At 41.6% G+C, this 19,087-nt stretch overlaps 1 protein-coding gene across 7 annotated transcripts in view; it reads left to right on the top strand.

Moving 5' to 3' along the window:
• Positions 1-14,106, top strand: part of RHBDD1 (rhomboid domain containing 1) — a 173,279-nt gene extending 159,173 nt beyond the window's left edge. For all 7 annotated transcript variants that reach the window (XM_074298571.1, XM_074298577.1, XM_074298574.1 and 4 more), the window contains one exon: positions 10,656-14,106. In XM_074298571.1, coding sequence (XP_074154672.1) covers positions 10,656-10,750 — 95 coding nt within the window. In that variant the 3' untranslated portion in view covers positions 10,751-14,106. The remainder of the gene's footprint in view (positions 1-10,655) is intronic.
• The last annotated feature ends 4,981 nt before the right edge of the window (positions 14,107-19,087 follow it).

Below are 19,087 nucleotides of genomic sequence, written 5' to 3'. Positions count from 1 at the left end.
ACCTCCTAGCATTGTCTCCGCCTCAAACGGGATGAAATCTGAGCGGGCTGGCTAAGTAAATTCTGTCACCGAAGCAGGCCTAGTGAGCCACTGATTGGCTCAAAAGGATGGGGGAAGCTCCCAAATGATTGATTTGGTCACCTTAATCATCCAATTGGTCTTGATTAATCATGCTCTTTAAGAGAGCTCACCGAAGTAATCGACTAAAAAGCCAGGGGTCACGGGTGTACAAAATCTTAGTCTGCATTGGGGCTCTCTGACTCCTTTTTCTCAAGTTTTGTCCCCAAATCAAGGCATCAGTAAGTGTGCTGATTTTACACATTGAGAAGGTTGAATGTATCCTCTCATCTTCTTTCAGGAGTTCTTAGTCTGTGAGGTTCTGTTGTTGTTCTTATTGATGTTGTTATTTTGGTATAACAGTATTTCTGTGTACTTAGTTTCCTTTGCAGTCTCACGTATTTCATTTTATTCGTTTAAAAGCATTACTTTGAGAAGAGGTTCCATCGTTTTTACATCAAACACTGTCCCAAAGGGTCAGAATAAATTTCAAGTGTTTTGCAAAACCTAAGAGCTCTGTAAATGCCAGCTATCATCATATCATTACCTTTTTATTATTTTAAAAAGGTTCATGACACAAAAAAGATTAAGAACTCCTGGATTTTAATTGGTTCTTCCTTTGTATATTACATTGAAGTGTTGGTGCAGTGAGATAAGGGGACGAAGTATAATAGCATACTTACTTGAGCTATTCAAGAAATGAGCCCCTTTTTCCCCCTCAAAAACAGCAGCTTTATGGTGGGTCCTAAGTTTTTATGTTGACTTTTTTTTCTTCTGTTTTTATTAGTGAATTAAGATTTGATAACTTTTTTTTTCAGGAAATGGTGTTTTTTAAAGGGTTTTTTTTTTATTTGCAATCCATGGAATTAGATGAAAGTAACCACCTTGAAAGGGAGAGACAGAATTTGAATCATCTAGTGCCCTTACCCGACAATAGCAAGCCCAAAGAATGGTGGTGATTTATTCAGGTGCTTATCTGGCAAAAAAAAAAAAAAAAAAAAAAAAAAAAAATGACATTTAAGCCCCCTCCTTCGAGGGGAAGGTGTGATGCCCTCTGATCTCATTTTTGTACAATTTCACTGTTCAGTGCAGAGCTATTGTCAGGTCATAGATGAGGGCTGTGACTGCTAGCCAATCAAAAGCCTTGCAGTGCCGATAGGGGCACTGAGCGGAATTGAAACTTGTCAGCTTCTAAATCTGCTTGCTCTTTTTAGCAATTCTTATCAGGACAGAATTGCCTCTCTCCCCCCGGAAGGAGAGTGGGAAGGTCGGTCGTTGCATTATACATCAGGTTGGAAATCTGAGGCATCTTTGATAAAGTACTAGGAGCAGATGGAATGAGTCAGTAGATCTTGCTATCCAACTTCTGGTGGTGATTGAGCTAAATCAATTTAATCTAGAATCGTGTTCTCGAGCTCCTTCAAAGCAGACTCCATTCGTCTCCGACTCAGGCTGGATTCATTCCCAACCCTGAATTTTATAGCGATCTATCATGGAGCCTCACGGTTCTTCCCCCTCCCACAAATCTGTAAAACACTGTTGGGCAACCACTCTAGCGTTTGTCGGGATATGTGATGTGGACAGTCTGGGCTCGGGATCTCATCTCTGCCCCCCACTCCCTAAATGACTTTGGGCAATGGCTTACCCACACTTGGCACTCTTTGCACTGTACTCCCCTCTGCCTGCAGTTCACAATATCCAGGTCCAAGTGTGGTCTCAGCCGCTTAGTAGCCGTGTCACTCTGGGCAAGCCACTTAATCCTGCTTGCCTCCGTTCCCTCATCTGTAAAATGAGCTTGAGAAGGAAAAATGGTAAACCCCTCCAGTATTTTTGCCAAGAAAACTCCAAATGGAAACAGTCAGACACAGGTGGACGACAGCTTCCTGATTCCAGGCCTGGGGCTTTTATCTACCGCGCTGTCTCAGAATGTAGAAGTGGCCATTACTTAGTCTGATTGTCTCATTTTACAGGGGAGGAAACTGAGGTCTGGAGAGACAGAAGTGGCTTGCCCAGTGCTGCTCAGGGATGGATGTCTCCTTTCCACATAGACAGTTTTATCATGCTTGTTTTTGTGAGCAAAGATAGGTTCTTGCTTGCATGACTTGCTTGAATCTGTTTTTAATGAAAAACATCAACATTAAAAAAACACATCACTGTTGGATCAGTGGTGGGATCCATCTTCTTAGCCTGCTTTGAGTGGAATCCCAGTGCAAAGAGGCCCTTGGACGGAATGTGTATTGACGCTAATAATGACGCCACCTGATGCCAGCTTTTCTGGCCTTTTGCAGTAAAAAAAAAAATGATTCTCAATTCAAAAAGTTGATCAGAAAGTTTTAAAGGTCTAATTCTGGGATGCTGGGAGGAGATACGTGAATTCCACATGCCCAGTGTCCCCAGCCCCATAACTATATCTCAAGAATCCCAAACGTCACAGAGAAAGAAGGCTGGGTCCTGGGTTGTTGGTGAAGGAGCCAAATGAGTGGGGGATAAAAAAGGAGCAAGAGGGCCAAGGCTGGCCCTTTTCAGGACCCAGCAGCCACTCGGGAAACACTGTTGATGACTGACAAAGCAGGCACCCAAGAAACAAGTTGGTGACAGACAGACTGACATCAAATTTGCAATTTCCTAGGAAATAGCAGAGGTCAAAATTCAGCTAAGAATGATGAAAGCCAAAGAAAAAAAGCAGAAACCCCAGCCCAGTGCCCAGATATGAAGTAATCCAGACTCCACACGTCATGTGAAGTAATTCAGAGAATTGGGTCATAGCATTCAAGAGTAGATTTCCTAGGAATCCAGTAGAACCCTGGGGTTAAAGTCTAAATAATCCTATGGAGAACAAACCACCATGTGCAACAAAATGCAGTATTACTCAACAGTGGCAGGACTGACTCAGACTAAAGAACTAGTTAACAGCTGTTGGAGAGTGAAATCTCAAGAATAGAATCCTTTCCATCCTATTGAATTCTATTCATTAAATCCTCCTATTTGTCCAGTTCTTCCTTACATGTTTTTCTCTTATTCCTTCTGAGCAGGGCAGGCCTTATGGGTCCCATTTTATAAATAAAGAAATTGAGGCCCAAGCACAGCCTCAGAGTAATTTGTTCATGGCCACAAGGCTATTAGATGGCAGATCTGAGACTAGAACCCAGATGTTTCTTGAACATAGGATCATATAACCATTCTGGAGAGCAGTTTAGAAGCATGCCCAAAGAGCTATGAAAATACATGCTCTTTGATCTAACAGTGTCACTCCTGGGTCTGTATCCCAAAGAGAACATAAAAGAGGGATCCACATGTACAACAATATTTGTAGCAGCTCTTTTTGTGATGGCAAGAAATTGGAAAATGAGTAGATGCCCATCAATTGTGGAAAGGCTGAACAAGTTATGGTATGTGAATGAAATGGAATATTATTGCCCTTTAAAACAGGATGAGCAAGAGCAGCTAGGTGGTGCAGTGGATAGAGCACCAGCCCTGAAGTCAGAGGACCCGAGTTCAAATGTGGCCTCAGACACTTAACACTTCCTGGCTGTTTGACCCTGGGCAAGTCACGTAACCCCAGACTCAGGAAAAAAAAAAAAAAGGAAAAAGATGGATTTCAGAAAAGTCTGAAAAGACTTACATGAACTGATACTGAGTGAAGTAAGCAGACCCAAGAGAACATTGTGCATAGTAACAGCAACATTGTGGGGTGATCAACTATGATTGATTTAGCTTTTCTTAGCAGTACAGTAAACCAAGACAATGCCAAAAGACTTGAGATGGAAAATGCTGTCCACACCCACAGAAAGAACTATGGAGTCTGAATGCAGATTGAAGCATACCATTTTATTTTTCTTTCTCATACCTTTTTTTTTGCTTTGTGTTTCTTCTTTCACAATATGATTAATGTGGAAATCTATTTAACTTGATTGCACTTATATATTTATATCAGACCGCTTGCTGTCTTGGAAGGGGAAGAGAGAAAAAAAGCGAAAGAAATTCAGAACTCAAAATCTTAGAAAAATGAGTGCTGAAAAGTATCTTTATAGGTAATGGGGGTGGAATAAAGTACTATTAAATAGTATTATAGCAAATATAGCAAAAATAGCCACAAAAAAGAGTAACGGGTCATAAATTTATAGTGACAAGGGACTCGAGCAATCGACTAGCTAGTTAGCATGATAGATATTGTGCTGTGCTTAGAATTGTTAAGTTGGTAAATCCTGTGTTCAAATCCTGCCTTACACACTTACACATTTAGTAGCTATGTGATCCTGGGCAAGATTCTTCTTCTTCTCTTTTTTTTTTTTTTTCCCCCCCTGAAGCTGGGATTAAGTGACTTGCCCAGGGTCACACAGCTAGGAAGAGTTAAGTGTCTGAGGCCAGATTTGAACTCCGGTCCTCCTGACTTCGGAGCTAGTGACCTATCTACTGTGCCTATGGGCAAGATTCTTAAGAGCTCATATTGTGTATGATGTAGTAAATTACAAAAGAAAAGTTTCTTTTTTCCTTCCTTTCTCCTTCTCTCTCCTTCTTCTCTTCTTTCTTGATATTCTTCTTTCTTTTATTCTTTCTTTCTCTCTTCTTTCTCCTTTCTCTCTCCCTACCTTCTTTCTTTCCTCCCTTCTTTCCTTCTTTCTTTCTTTCTAAAATAGAAGAAAGAAAAAAGAAAGAGAAAGAAAGAAAAGAAGGAAGGAAGGAAAAGAGAGAAAGAAAGAAGGAAAGAAAGGAGGAAGGGATGAAGAAAGGAAGAAAAGAAGAAAGAAAGAGAGAGAAAGAAAGCCCCAAAAGGTGATATAACTTGGTCCCCATCTTTCTTTCTATTTTTTTTCATTTTTTGGTTTTGCTTGATTGATTCTTATTGTCTCACTGAGTCATTCATTTCCATTTGTTCAGTTCTGAATTTTAGTGAATTATTTTTTTCATTTACTTTTTTAAACTTCTTTTTGTATTTGTCCAATTGAATTTTTAAATGAGTTATTTTGTTCTATGCATTTTTTCTTCCATTTTACAAATTATGTTTTTAAGGAGTTATCTTCTTTTTCTGTTTCACAAATTCTGTTTTTCTGGGAGCTGTTTTCTTTTTCCATTTTATCAAATCTGTCTTTTAATGAATTATATCCCTTTTCCAAACCCTCTTGAAAATTTTTCATTTCCTTTTCCCATTTTTTCCCAGCTTTCTTTTAAGATCCTTTTTAATTTCTTTTAGGAGAGCCTTGTGTGATGGGGACCAGGTTATATCACATTTTGGGGCTTCATCTGGAGATAATCTGCTTTTAGTCTCCTCAGAGTTTGAAATCTGTTCTTCTCTTTCACCATTAAAACTATCTTTGTCAGAGTCCTCTTTGCTTTTTTACTCATTTTTTTTAAAAGTCAAGGTCTGTTTTTAGGGTGGGGGAGGTTTTCCAAGCTTCCTATACAAGCAGCGGCTTCCTCTGTAAGTGGCCATGGCTGCGCTGGGTCAGTGCTGACTCCCTCCTGGTGCTGGGTGGGCGTGGCCAGGTACTGTGAGATTCTGGCATTTCGGGGTTCCTGTTTGCCTTTTGTGTTTGTGTTGGATGTTTTCTAACTTCTCTGCTGATCTACTGGCTTGCAATAAGGGCAGAGTGGCCAACACTGCTGTAGATTCCTGTGGACTCCACCCCGCGGAGTCCAAACCACCCACAGAGTCCGAACTGCCTGTGGAGTCCAAACCACCAGGGCTCTACACTATCTGCTTGGTGACTGTGCTCAGTCTGCTTGCACTTGGTCTGCCTCTCTTCATTCCTGATTAAAACAGACCTTTTCTGGTGATCTTCAAAATTATCTGCTGCTGGTAATTTGTTGCACTCCCAATATTCATGGATTCTGCCATCTAGAGCTAATTCAGAGGCCGGATTAAGCCTGAGGGTTGTAAGAGAAGGTCAGAAAGAAACATGTGTTCTCTCTGCCACCTTGGCTCTGCCCCTTTCTTTCTTTCTTTCTTTCTTTCTTTCTTTCTTTCTTTCTTTCTTTCTTTCTTTCTTTCTTTCTTTCTTTCTTTCTTTCTTTCTTTCTTTCTTTCTTTCTTTTCCTTCCTATCTTCATCCCTTTTTCCTTTCCTTCTTTGCTTATTTCTTTCTCTTTTCTTTTCCTTCTTCATTCTTTTCCTTCCTTTCTTTTTTCTTTCTCTTTTTTCTTTTCTTCTCTCTCCATTTTCTCCTCTCTTCTCTCTCCTCCTTCCTTCCCTGATTTTTTTCTTGATTTTATACTGTTCTTTTTGTTTTTTCTCTCTTCTCTTCCCTCCTTCCCTTTCTTTCTTTCTTCCTTCCTTTCTTTCTTTCCTTCCTTCTTTCCTTTTTTGTTCTTTTCTTCACTCCCTCCTCTTTTCTTTCCTCCTTCCCTCCCTCCCTTCTGCCTTCCTTTCTTCCTATCTACCTTTCTTTTGTTTTTCTTTCTTCCCTCCCTCTATTTCTTCTTTTTCTCTTCTTCCAGTACTAAAGATAAAAAGGGCATTTGTCAAAATGGATAGAGTATTGGCCTTGGAATCAAGATGAATACTACCTGACATAACCTAACTATGACCAGAAACAAGCCACTTATCTCTCATTGGCTCTTTTTAAAAACCACTCTTTGAGATTAAAAGCCTCAGATGAAAGAGGGAGTTACCATACCAAGAGTTCCCACGTGCATGCAATCACACATCAAGCCTCCCTGGACCCTACCCCAATGATAGCTGGTCTATTTTATATCTATCTTTCTTGTCAGTTGAGAAAGAACAGCTTCCTCTCTGCTTACTGTACCTTTCTGCTTTTTGACTTGCTACATGGCTTGCTTTGAACTGTGTCCTTGGGGCATTCCTTCTGACTGCCCAGCTCCCAATTCCCTTCAATATAGGCAAGTCAGTCCCATCAATAGCCTTCTTCAGCCTTCCCCATGACGCATCATCCTTTCAAGCCCTGGAGCTTGAAAGATAACTCCATGGGTAGCTCCATGGTCTGCCCTTTTGTTCTTTCCTTTTAAAGGAAATATTTATTCCTACGCCCTTTCTTTTAAGAGTAAGCCGAAGAAAAGGCCAGAGTACGATGTGGGCCCTTCTGGGACCTTGCACTCAACTGCATGAACTCATTCCCTGTGACTTTCTGGAGCGAGGTTGCCACGTTGAACTTGCTTCTGAATCTGCTCACAGCCAGCTGTGAGTTCCACGGACATCTGGAATGGGTTGCCACATGTCGAACCACAGTCACCAATGCAATTGAAAATATTTCGTTGTTATTGTTATTAAAAGCAACTGTTAGAAAAGTCAGCAGAAGGAGAATCTGGACATCATCATACAAAGGAGTCTCCAAGTGGAATAGCATAGGATGATGACCGTACTCTTTGCAGCTTCTAAATGGCTGATAAGTATTCCAGGTAGAGAAGAGGCTGCTTAAGGGAGTTACTGAAGTAGGGAGTTACTAAAGTATAAGCTCCTGGATACCCCTTCCCATACTCCATTCCTCTTACTTAGAAGGTGTTTCATAGAGTCTCATGGAATACTTTGTCTTATTCCTTTAATCAAGCCAAGATCCACGGCCTCTTATTCCATTCTGCTCTCTTCCAAGACTTTCATTGGATCACAGATCTAGGTTTGGAAGAGACCTTCAGAATTACCTAGCCCAAGCTTAAGAACTCTGATCAGTTTATCTGGTCAACCATGATTTTGGAGGACTGAAAATGGAGATGAAATTTGTGACAGAGACATGGTGGACTCCTGCTGAACTTGGGGCATGAAATGAAATACATTTTTCAAATCTAGTAAAAAAAAAAAACTTTAATGTAGCTAGTCTGACCTCTGTATTTTACAAGTGAGAAAACAGACCTAAAAGTTTTAATTGATGTGACCAGTGTCATTGAGGGAATAAGTTGCAGAGCCAAGACTTGAACTGAGGTCCAGGTTTTTGTGGAGAGAATGCACTCAACCATCTGTAGCTCTCCCTCTGTTTTATTCTTCATATCTCATGGCTATCAATGCAATTCCTTTCCATTCAACAAACACTTATTAAGCCCCTCATGTGTACAAGGTACTGGGCTGGGGATACTAAAACCAGACTAGTTTGTGTCCTTGGAAGTTGTATTTCACTGGGGGTGGGAGGAGGATGTGAAACATATTCACAGATAAGTAAATCCAAAGTAATTTGAGGAATAAAAGAGAATTCAAAATGGTGGAGAAGAGGGAAGTCTTTGTGAAAGGTGTGGGATTTGACCTGTACCTTACAGCCATATTGGGAGCCATTCCAAAGGCACCCATGTGCAAGGTGGGATGTGGGTTCGAGGAACTTGTATAATGGCTAGAACACAGGATAGGAACTTGTTTAATGGATAGAACCTAGAGATTATCAAAGGAGTTCACCTAAGATAAGGCTGGAAAAGGTGAATCAGAGCCAGACTGGAGCAGGCTTAAATGTCTCGCTTAAGCATTCATGTTATGTCCTAGAGACAGTAGGGAGCCACCAGGGGATTTGGAGCAGAGTAGCTTAGACTTAACCCTTAGGAACCTGATTCTGCCAGCCATGTAGATGGAGAAGAGAGACGAGACACTGGAGGCCAATTAGAAGTTCAGGAGACAGGTGATGAGGGCCAAGGTATGTGGAAGTTTGATTCAACAGGATAGAATAGCAACTAATGGGAGAGATGAACAAGGGAAAAGTCCGAGATTCCGCTTAGGAATGTAAGGCTCCAGAAAGGAATAAGGAAGTGAGGGTCTGGGTGGGAAAAGGCGAGGAAGGAGGGCACCCCGGTCTCCTCTGCCTGCCTCCTTTTCCCTCCACCCCCCACTTCCCTGCCATTGAAGGCTTCCTTTCAGGGAGAGGCTGGCTGGCCACTCCCAGGGACCTGTTTAATTGGATGACCTGTAACCTCTTTCAGCTGAGATTCTGGGATCACAGCAGGCTTTGAATGTCCGGCTGAAGAGCTCAGACATAATTCTATGAGGAGTGGCTCTACAGGAGCCATCCCCTGGATCACTGCTACTTTTACTTTGAAAATAACCCTGTTTCTGTGATTCCAGGAGCATCCCCTCTACATGACTCTCCTGAAAAAGATGGAAGCCATTTTATTAGATTAGGCGATTGGCTCCTTAAAGGGAGGGGGCATCCGTACCCCTCTCACAGTGTCTGCAGACCACTCACAGCATCCAGTGAGCACTGAGGGAGAGCCATGAGGAGCTCTGCAACGGTCGGAACCTCCCGGATCAGGGAGAGCTCTTTTGTTTGCCATAGCAAGGGAGTCCTCCGCTTATTATTTTAGTAATGAAAAAGGCCACATGATCTCTTGCAAACATCCTGCCTGCGCTTCTCATTTGCCAGCCTGAACTTACTGATCAATACACGATCCCAGCATATGGGCTAGAGTCCCCTGTGGCTGCTTGTACAATTCAAGCAGGTGGAGTCCAAGCCCGGAGGGAAGCTTGGGAAAGCTGGGAGTAAGGGGGAAGGGAGGGCTCTGAGGAGGAGGAGAACACAGAAGGGCATATGCTTTGGGGAAAGCCTTGTATTTCTTCTGTCTACTGGCCGAACCGAGACCGGAATATTAATTAACAGGCCCAAATAAATACCCTCGTGATAGGGTTAGTGTAATTTTCAGGCACTTACAGGTATCTTATTTAAAAATATTTTTTAAACCCTCCCTTTACCTTTCTCACCACCATTCACACACCCTTATGTAAAATATTTGTCTCCCTATTCCCAATAGACTTGGGGTGAAAAATGGCATCCGCATCCAGAGAGAGAACTCTGGAGACTGAATGTGGATCAAAGCATTTTCACATTTGTTTTGTTGTTTGTTTGCTTGTATTTTTCTTTCTCATGTTTTTTTTTTCACTTTTGATCTGATTTTTCTTGCACATTATGATGAATACGGAAATATGTTTAGAAGAACTGCACATATTTAATCTATATCAGATTGCTTGCTGTCTTGGGCAGGAGGGAGTGAGAAAAATTTGGAACACAAGGTGTGAAAAAAAGTGTTAAAGGTGTAAAAAAATGTTAAAAAGGTGTTTTAAAAGATAGTTAAAATGTATAGGACTACCTGTCATTTAGGGGAGGGGATAGAGGGAAGGAGGGGAAACGTTGGAACAGAAGTTTTTACAAGGGTCAATGTTGAGAATTACCCATGCATATGTTTTGTAAATAAAAAGCTATAATAATAATAATAATAATAAAATAGTTAAAAACTAATTTTGCATGTATTTGGAAAAATAAAATATTATTTAAAAAAAAAGAAAAGAAAAGAAATATTGCCTCCCCACCCCTGGTGGACAGGAGCCTGGTGGAGATGACATTTGACAAGTCATACTCTCCAACATCCACTGAAGCAGCTTAGTGCAATGGCTACCTCATTGGAGTTGGAGTTAGGAAGGGATGAATTCAAGTCCTTCATCAGATGCTGACTAGCTGTGGGACTCTGGCAAATCAATTAACCTCTGGCCCCGCTTTTCTCATCTGCAAAACAAGAGGATTGGCCTTGATGATCTCCAGGGTACTGAAAAGTTAACCAGCCTCCATTTCAGGAATGGCTCCCGATGTTTGTTGTGGTTAATATAAAGATGGCACCAAAGTAGAATCTCAGCAGGATTATGCCCAAACATGCATGTTGAACGATTTATTTTTTAATTTCAGGTGGAGTTAACAATGGTCCCCCACCCTATGGATTCAATATTTACCCGGAAGATGAAATGAGAAGACAAAGACTGAATAGATTTGACCGTCACTGAAATGGCCCAGCACCTTGGGAATCAGCAGTTCAGCCTCCTAAGGGTCAACCACCTGATTCATTCCAGAAACCTCTGGTTTGCTCTGAGAAAAAACAAAGTCACACAAATCCAGGATAAGCAAATACCATTTCCAGTGGTATTTCTGAATTCTGAATTTCAGAAAATGGCCTTGGGCCTCCCTCTTGCTTCCATAGATACCAGCAGCATCCTGTGAAAGAACACCAGCCCTCCCGTGGGGGGCTCCCACTGCCGATGTGGAAGGCTGGCAGAGTTTGTGACCTTCCATGCCGAATGTCACCTTGTCCCATTCAGGAAGCCCGTTCCGTCCTCCTGGGCAGTGCCCTGATCTTGGAAGTCCCTCCATCCTCATCCTCCCAGCAGGTCCTGAGTGACTGGTGGAATCCAACCAGGCCGCCTTGACTTGCAGACCTCCCATTCTCTGCTGTCACCTTTGGATGGGTGTGATGTTCACATTTTCGTTTCTTTCTGTGCATTGCTATACATTTCACTGAAAGGTCTCAGGAAGAACTTGGGGACAGAGACGCACATATTCACCATTAGGAGAGAGCAGCATTTTGTATCTATCAGCTCTGCCTCCCGTATAAATCTGTCCAAGTTATCTGAATGCCCTCAGGGAACTGTGAAGTTGAAAAGTCCTTTTTAGAGCAAGTGTTATCTTGTAAAATTAAAACACTCCTGATTCGGTCACCATAACAAGCTCCACATTCAGTTGTCTTGCCTTGACACCCCCAGCGGGTATCTGTCAATTAGCGTCATCTCCGTTTTTAAGTTGCCCTTGTGCTAATGCTCCCAGCTGCCTCAAAGACAAAGTCAGAGCAACACTGATGGGTTCTTAGAGTTGGTCTTAATAAAAGTTGGAAGCGAGTATCTCCAAAGGGTTTTCCCAACTTGATTTTAACCACGGGCCCTCAAATGCGAGACCGGACACACGGATGAAATGTTTGCCCACTAGTATGTCTCCCGGCGGCGCCCAGCTGCAGTGCCATGAGGTAGGGGAGCATGGTGGATGGCAGTAGGGTTTGGAGATGGAAGTCCGGGGCCTTGACTCCTGCCTTTGACACTCTTGCATCTCAGGAGGATGAATTCTCTGTGAAACACAAGTCTGGGAGGACAAAGACTGGCTCTTTTTGACTTTTCAACCTCAGGGCCTACCACAGTGCCTGGCACAAAGTCAGTTGTTAATAAATGTTTGTTAAATGAAAGAATGATATTGAGCAGACGCATGAACATGGAAGATTGGCTGGACCTCATTTCTTTTTCTGTAAAATGGAATACCTTTAGTCCTACCCCACAAGGCTGTTGTGAGGTTAAGATGATTGTAAAGCACTTTGTAAACTTTAATGTGCTATTGAAATATTCTAATCTTTGACAGATCAATAGATGATCAATTGAGGATCTTTTATTGTGTCTGTGTATGTAAAGAGAGATTTGTGTATATTTATATATAGAAATATGTATATCTACACATATGCATATATATGTGTGTGTGTGTATATATGTATATATACTTATACATATATAAACTTCAGAATTTGCTCATGATGTTGGTTATATTGTGCCTTAGTTTCATATAATCTTTTCAACTGAGAACAGGAGTCTAATCACTGTGCTGCAAAATTGGAGTGGGGTAGATGAGTAATTGCTTCTTCCTTCCATTGAAAATATTTGTTGTTTCCTAACACAATAATATTACTAATGGACAAGGACACGAGGCCTGAATTTTTGATAATAAGAAATGTCGTGTTGGAAGGAAACTCCTCGCTGGGAAAGCAGGGGCTAATTAATCACCAAGATCGCTTTCTTCTCCCCAAATGACAAGTGTAAGACAAGGATGCTGACCGCCCTTTTGTGCTTTGTTTTGACTTTCTTAAGGAAGCCATCTTTTAAATCTCACCATAGCTACTTTGTTAAGCCAGAAGGCCTTTCTGGTGCCAAGGAAAGTGATTTTTTTATATTCCCCCCCACACACTGAACTCAAGGTTAGAATATATGTCCAGCAGTGTGAGGTAGGCACCAAGGGAGCCTTAATGGATTATTGGATAATTATCTCTCCCAAACTGGCAGCTCCACAGACTGGTCTGTGATTTGGAGCCCTCAAGCTGGCTGATTCCCAGCCTGTTCTTTAGCAGTTCCATTCTAACTCAGGGTCCCTTTAATCACACCGGCCTTGACTTCTCTCTCCTTGGGACTTCAGAACTAGTTTTAAAATGACATCATTCGCCCTTAATGACTTGGAGTGTTCCATGTGCAATCATTGCCAAAGAGATTTGTGCACCTTTTTTATTCTTCTTTTTCTTTTTAAATATTGGCTCCCCTTTTTGAATAGAGACTGTTGCTGACTGGGCTAAGTAATCAGTGACCAAAAGTATGGATATCGGGTGTGTGTTTCCAGCATCCACACAATAGAAAGACCCCAACAAACCGAAAGGCCAGGAGGTTGTCATAGACTTGGCTTTCAGTTCCTACTGTTGGTTTCCTGGAAAAGCTTTCTAAAAATTATAGGAAACTGTAGACGGCTCCTGCATATGCAGCCTTTGCAGTGTCCTTCAGAGCCATCCTTTCCTTTCCGTGCTCAAGCCCTTATAGCTCCTGGACCACTGAAGTACCCTTTTGACCAGTCTCTACCAGTCCTCCCCTGCCTTTCCCCATTCTTCTCCTCCTCCATTCTAAAACATTGCCCATCATGCCATTCTGCCGCCCGGAAAACCATAACAACTCATTATTTGGAAAGATGAATCAGGGCCAGATTGTATTTGGCTGAGAAGTCTGGACTTTCTCCTACATATATGAGCACATACATATGCTTTTATATATAAGTGTGTATATATAGAGAGAGATATATAATTTTAACAGGATTCACAAATATATAGGAATAATACACCCACACACTCCTAACTCGTCCTGTCTCCTTTGATTGGGACATGAGTGCGCTCTCCTCCCCTTCCTCCTCTTCCCTGCCTCTTTGTTTTATACTTTTCGTTCCAATTACTGTCCTCTCCTTTCTTCTGTATGTATTGCTCTCCTGTTTTCTGAAGTCTAACTCGCCCTCACCTCTCACATTTTCCAGACTCTCCCACCCACAGAACTCTTCTCGCTAGCCTTGTACCCATGACACTTAAACCATACCTGGTCTCCTTGCATTGATTGTGGATGTTACTGCGCCCTGAATCCCTATCTAGATTGTAAGCTGCTCAAGGGCAGGGACTTGTCTTTTAGGCTTCCTTTTGTCCTCCAGTTTGTGGCCATTAAAGTTTCATTAAATGTGGGAATCAAAGTGCAAGCACTGGTTTCACAGTCAGCAGAAAGACGAATAAAAGTGAGCCCAGTTTCTTCTTGATGTATGTTATATTCTTTTCTCTTCCAGCACCATGTGGGGAAGGGGCAAAAGGAGGATCTGAAAACACACACACACTCTCCATCAGGACACACATTCCCTTCTGACATGACAAATAATCTTGGCTGCAGCTCCAGTGTGTGAATAATTCACACATCACATTTGCAGCAACATGTGGAGAGAAGCCTTTGCCCATGGGAAAAGGGCGTATTAGAGCTATTCCTGAAGCTTCAGAAGATGATGTGCTTGCTGGTTGATGGCCTGAGAGAGCTCCTCCATCATAATGAGTCGGGAGAAATGGTCTCCTCTTTCCCGATGTGCAAAAATGAGGGTTCGCTCAAGGAGCCCCCAGATTTAGCAGCCTCTTGTTCCTAGGAGTGTAGTCTGCAGGCAGCATTTCCCTACTGAAACAGCATCTGGTAACAGCATGGTGAAGTATTGGGGGTGAGGGAGCAGTCGTGCAGTTACCACAGTTTCCAACTTGATTTCATCAGGAAACTCTGTACATGTACTCATGCATGCATACATTTTAATCCACAAAGGGTGATGGTTTAGTTTAGACTCTTCATAGCTTTTGCCCTTAATGGAAACAGAGAACCTGCAGTGGAAGTAGTAGTTCTGGGAGCTCTGAAGACATCCAGGGGAGTTGGAAGTCAGGAAGCAGTGCAGGAACCATGATAGCTGCTATCCATGCACAAAGCATCACAAAGGGGCACTAACCTGGGGCAAATTGGAGTATTTGTCTGCTATTAAGTTTGGACGGGGAAGACGCCCCATTGAACGGGAAGGAGAGTAACCCTAAACAGATCTTGGATATGGAGAGAAGCTGTAAAAGTTACTAGTCCCCCCATCTTGCCTTCTAAAATGTTCATCTCCCAAAAGTGAGAGGAGCTGACAAAGGGCACAGGCTGGCAGATTGGAATATTTATGACAACTCTACACTTGTCTTGGGTTGGAGACCTTCTAAGAGTTACCTAGCAAATTATTTAGAATTTCTCAGTCCTAAGATACAGAGTGAGAAAATAAAACGTATGACACAATGTGTATTCATGAAGCGCTTCCTGTGTGCCCGGAACTATGGGACTGCCAATAAAATATACTCCCTGTCCTCAGGGAGCCCAAAGACTAGAAGAAATCAAAGAAGCAGTTTGGGCAGATAAATGAGCAAAGGAGCTGGAGCTCCTGGTATGAGAAAACCCTCCACGGACCACTACTTTCTTGGTAAAGAATAGTTTTATTTACCTAGAGCAGTCTAAATGCCTTGTGTCCATGCGTCCGGGTCTGGGCTTCAGCCCACCTCTATGTGTCTCTCTACCACATCATACTGTCCTGGATAGGGATACTTTTAAGTTACCCAATAAATTAATAAGAGATCTTGAAAACTCACGTCCTCGAGAACTCAGATTGGTACCAAGTTCTAAGAGTATGGCAGCGTGTAACATTTTGACATTCACCTCCCCTGTGCTAGTAGCCACCCTACTGCTGCTTTATCCAAAGTAGGTAAAGACCCCAAATTAGAACCTGGTCCTTCCACTCCATCACACTGAAAAGGAAAGAACTGCTTGAAGTGGGAATAATGATTGGAATTTAGGGAGACAACTTACCCAAGGCAACAGGTCCTGTTCCTTCTTGAGAACAGTCAAAACACACCAATGAAACATTACTGCACAAGCAACTTGAGGAGTTGGGTAGTCATTCTGTGACACACTAAGGGCCCAGTGGGGAAGTTGCTCTAGTTACAACTTATTGGGAGAACAGATTTAGACGCAGAAACCCAACACAAATCACCAGCATTGACAGAACTACTGCTCTGGGCCTGAGGAACAAAGCCCTTCCTTCGTCCAGTACAAATGCACAAACAGCTAATTTGTATTCTGCCGAATTTTTTTTCTGATTCATTTGGATATTCAGTTGTAATGCTGATGATTAACAAACATGCAGTCAATGAGGATGATCTCCACCTTCTGAACAGGAACTGAATAAGAAGCTGAAATGATGATAAAAGCTGTAACTGTCGGGATGGCTGGTGTGCCAGACAGTAGTCGGTATGATGTGGTTCGTACTCGACCTCTAGCTTCCCACAGCCATCTGCAGATGTGTGACCTTTAAAAGCCTCAAGTAATTGCAAAGCAGTTTGGGGAGACCAGATCTGCTTTGAGCTGTAGGAATTTTCAAGTTCTGCAAAAAGCTGCTAAATGTTCTCTATGGACCCTTGAACCGTTCTACCCAGCATGGCAGACCAGAGCATGAGAATACCTGCTTTGGAATGGACCTGTCTTGGCCAAAGTGAGCCAAGGTTCAGGGATCCCCTCAAAGCCTGGCTGACTTGGAGAATTCAGAATAATCCCACACCCACAAGCCATTAGAACAGGGAGTTTCTAATATCCTGGTGTTGTGGAACTCTTAGGCAAACAGGTGAAATCTATGGACCTATTTTCAGGATAATGTTTCAAATACAATAAACATAATAAATGTATAAAATTAAATATATATAAATATAAAGGAAACCAATATATTTAAATAGTTATCAAAGTAATATTAAAAAAAAAAAAAACACCCAGTTCACAGTCTCCAGGTTATGAACTCCTGATGAACATCCTGGAGTCAGATCTGGTTCAAACATGTTTGAAGACACTTATTAACTATATTAACTCTGGACAAATCACTTAACCTGTCTCAGTTTCCTCATCTGTAAATTGAGATTCATACTAGCATCTAACTCAAGGGTTCAAACAGTTGTAGAAGTGCTTAGAACAGTACGATATAAATGTTAGCTATTCTATTAGATTGCAGTGGGCTTAGAAATAGGAGAAACCATTATGAAAAACGGGTGTGCAGTGGCTAGAATTCCCAGCCTGGAGTCAGGAAGATCTGAATTCAAATATGGCTTCAGAAGCTTACGAGCTTAAATGCATTGGTCAAAAATCACAACTTCTGTTTGCCTCATTTTCCTTATCTATAAAATGGGGATAATACCACCTCCCACAGTAATAGTGGAGAGCAGATGAGATAATTATAAGGTCTTTAGTCCAGTGCTTGGTACAGAATAATCCCTATATAAATATTAGTTATTTTTTTAAAGCAGGAAAACCCATTATTTTTTAATTGCTGAGGTGAGGGAAAAAAAATCAAGAACAAATGTATTTTGGAAGCCCACTAAGTGCTCAGTTGAGCTGTGCTAGGTAGGTGCCAGAGTGAATATAAATACAAATGAAGTCCGGACTGTGGAGCTCGCAAGGCTTGCTTCAGGACACTCTGGTGAGGAAAGTATTTTGCCAGCATTAAAACCCTGGGAGGAACTAATCATGGAACCCAGCCTCTGCCTCTGAGGAATTGGATCAGTGATAAGTAAACTGAGCAACCATTCTAAGAGCTTTCAAAATCCCACCTTTCCCCCCCCCCATCCAATACAAGGTGACTTCATCCTATTAAAGAGTCTGGTTTTCCCCCTCATTGACTTCTCACAGATGAAATCTTCCCTCTTAACCATTTTAAGAGCTAAGTGAAAGGTGAATGACTAATTTTGTCTTGGGAGGAATAGAGGGGAGCGCACAGACCAGAGTTGTTTTTGGAGACCATCATAGTATTTTATACAAGCCGAGCCAAGCTGCTACATGGAAATACAACAGCTTTCACCGTCAATTGCTGAATTTTATCACCGGGCAGACATTATGTGTTAAGAGATTTTCTAATTTTACAGCCACAAGTTAGAGAAAGTGATACAATTTATTGCACATATTTTGCATTCTTCCTCATGAATCATTAAATATTTAAGCACTATAAAAATTCAAGCATTTCAAGTGTGTGCACCAGTCAGCCTTGGTGTTTTTAAATGCATTATGCAGAGTGCTGAGACTTGAACAGCAGCAACGGTTGCAAAATACAAATTTCAATTCAGATTTTGTTCAGTTCTCTGCAGAACCTTATGACACTCTCACCACGGGGAATTGCAACCATCTTTCCAGTAGAGTGACTTGGAGAATTGAAATCCAATATAATGGAATGCTAAAAAGCTTTTTACAAGGAAAGGTTCAGGGAGGAGGAGGGGGGATGATGGAAGGAGGGTGAAATTTTAAAAAAGATATCAGTAAAACTTATTTTGAAAAGAAAAGGAAAAGTTAAAACACAAAGCAAAGAAAGTATCAGTCAAGAATCTAGGGAATTAACAAAAGGAACTCCAATGAGACATAATGACCTCTCTCTGGGGAAAGAATTTCAAGCTGGTTGAAAATCACAAATGTTTGTTTTAAGATGTTGATGCTGATTTTGAAGAATAAGGGAAAACCTTGAGATAATGGTATTTTAAATGATTCCTGTGACACAGTTCCAGGTACATTATGGAGAAAATTGTCCACTCATTTTGGACTTGATTTTTACGGATTTAAACTAGGAATGAATAGAATGTTGTAAAGCCAATGGGAAGAGGTTTGACTTCACATGTGATATGCCAATATTTCTGTTTACCCCACTTTCTATCAAAAATGGGCTCATAGGGGCAACTAGTTGTTGCAGTGGATAGAGCACCAGCCCTGAAGTCAGGACCTGAGTTCAAATGTGATCTCAGACACTTAACACTTCCTGGCTGTGTGATCCTGGGCAAGTCACTTAACCTCAATTGCCTCAGCAAAAAAATTAAAAAAGAAGGACAGGAAGGAAAGGAAAGAAAGAAAAGGAAGAAAAGGAAGGAAAGGAAAGGAAGGAAGGAAAGAAAGGAAAGGGAGGAAAGGAAGGAAGGAAAGAAAGGAAGGAAAGGAAGAAAGGAAGGAAGGAAGGGAGGGAGGGAGGGAGGGAGGGAGGAAGGGAGTAAGGGAGAGAGGAAGGAAGGAAAGAAGGAAAGAAAGGAGAGAGAGAGAAAGGAAAGAGAGAAAGAGAGAAAGAAAAAGAAAGAGAAAGAAATGGGCTCATAGTCCACATATATAAGCACTCTGAAATTCTTTATATATATATATATATATATATATATATATATATATATATATATA

Source organism: Sminthopsis crassicaudata, chromosome 3 (assembly GCF_048593235.1).
Source record: "Sminthopsis crassicaudata isolate SCR6 chromosome 3, ASM4859323v1, whole genome shotgun sequence".
Lineage (NCBI taxonomy): Eukaryota > Metazoa > Chordata > Mammalia > Dasyuromorphia > Dasyuridae > Sminthopsis > Sminthopsis crassicaudata.
This window is presented reverse-complemented; position numbering and strand designations above follow the sequence as displayed.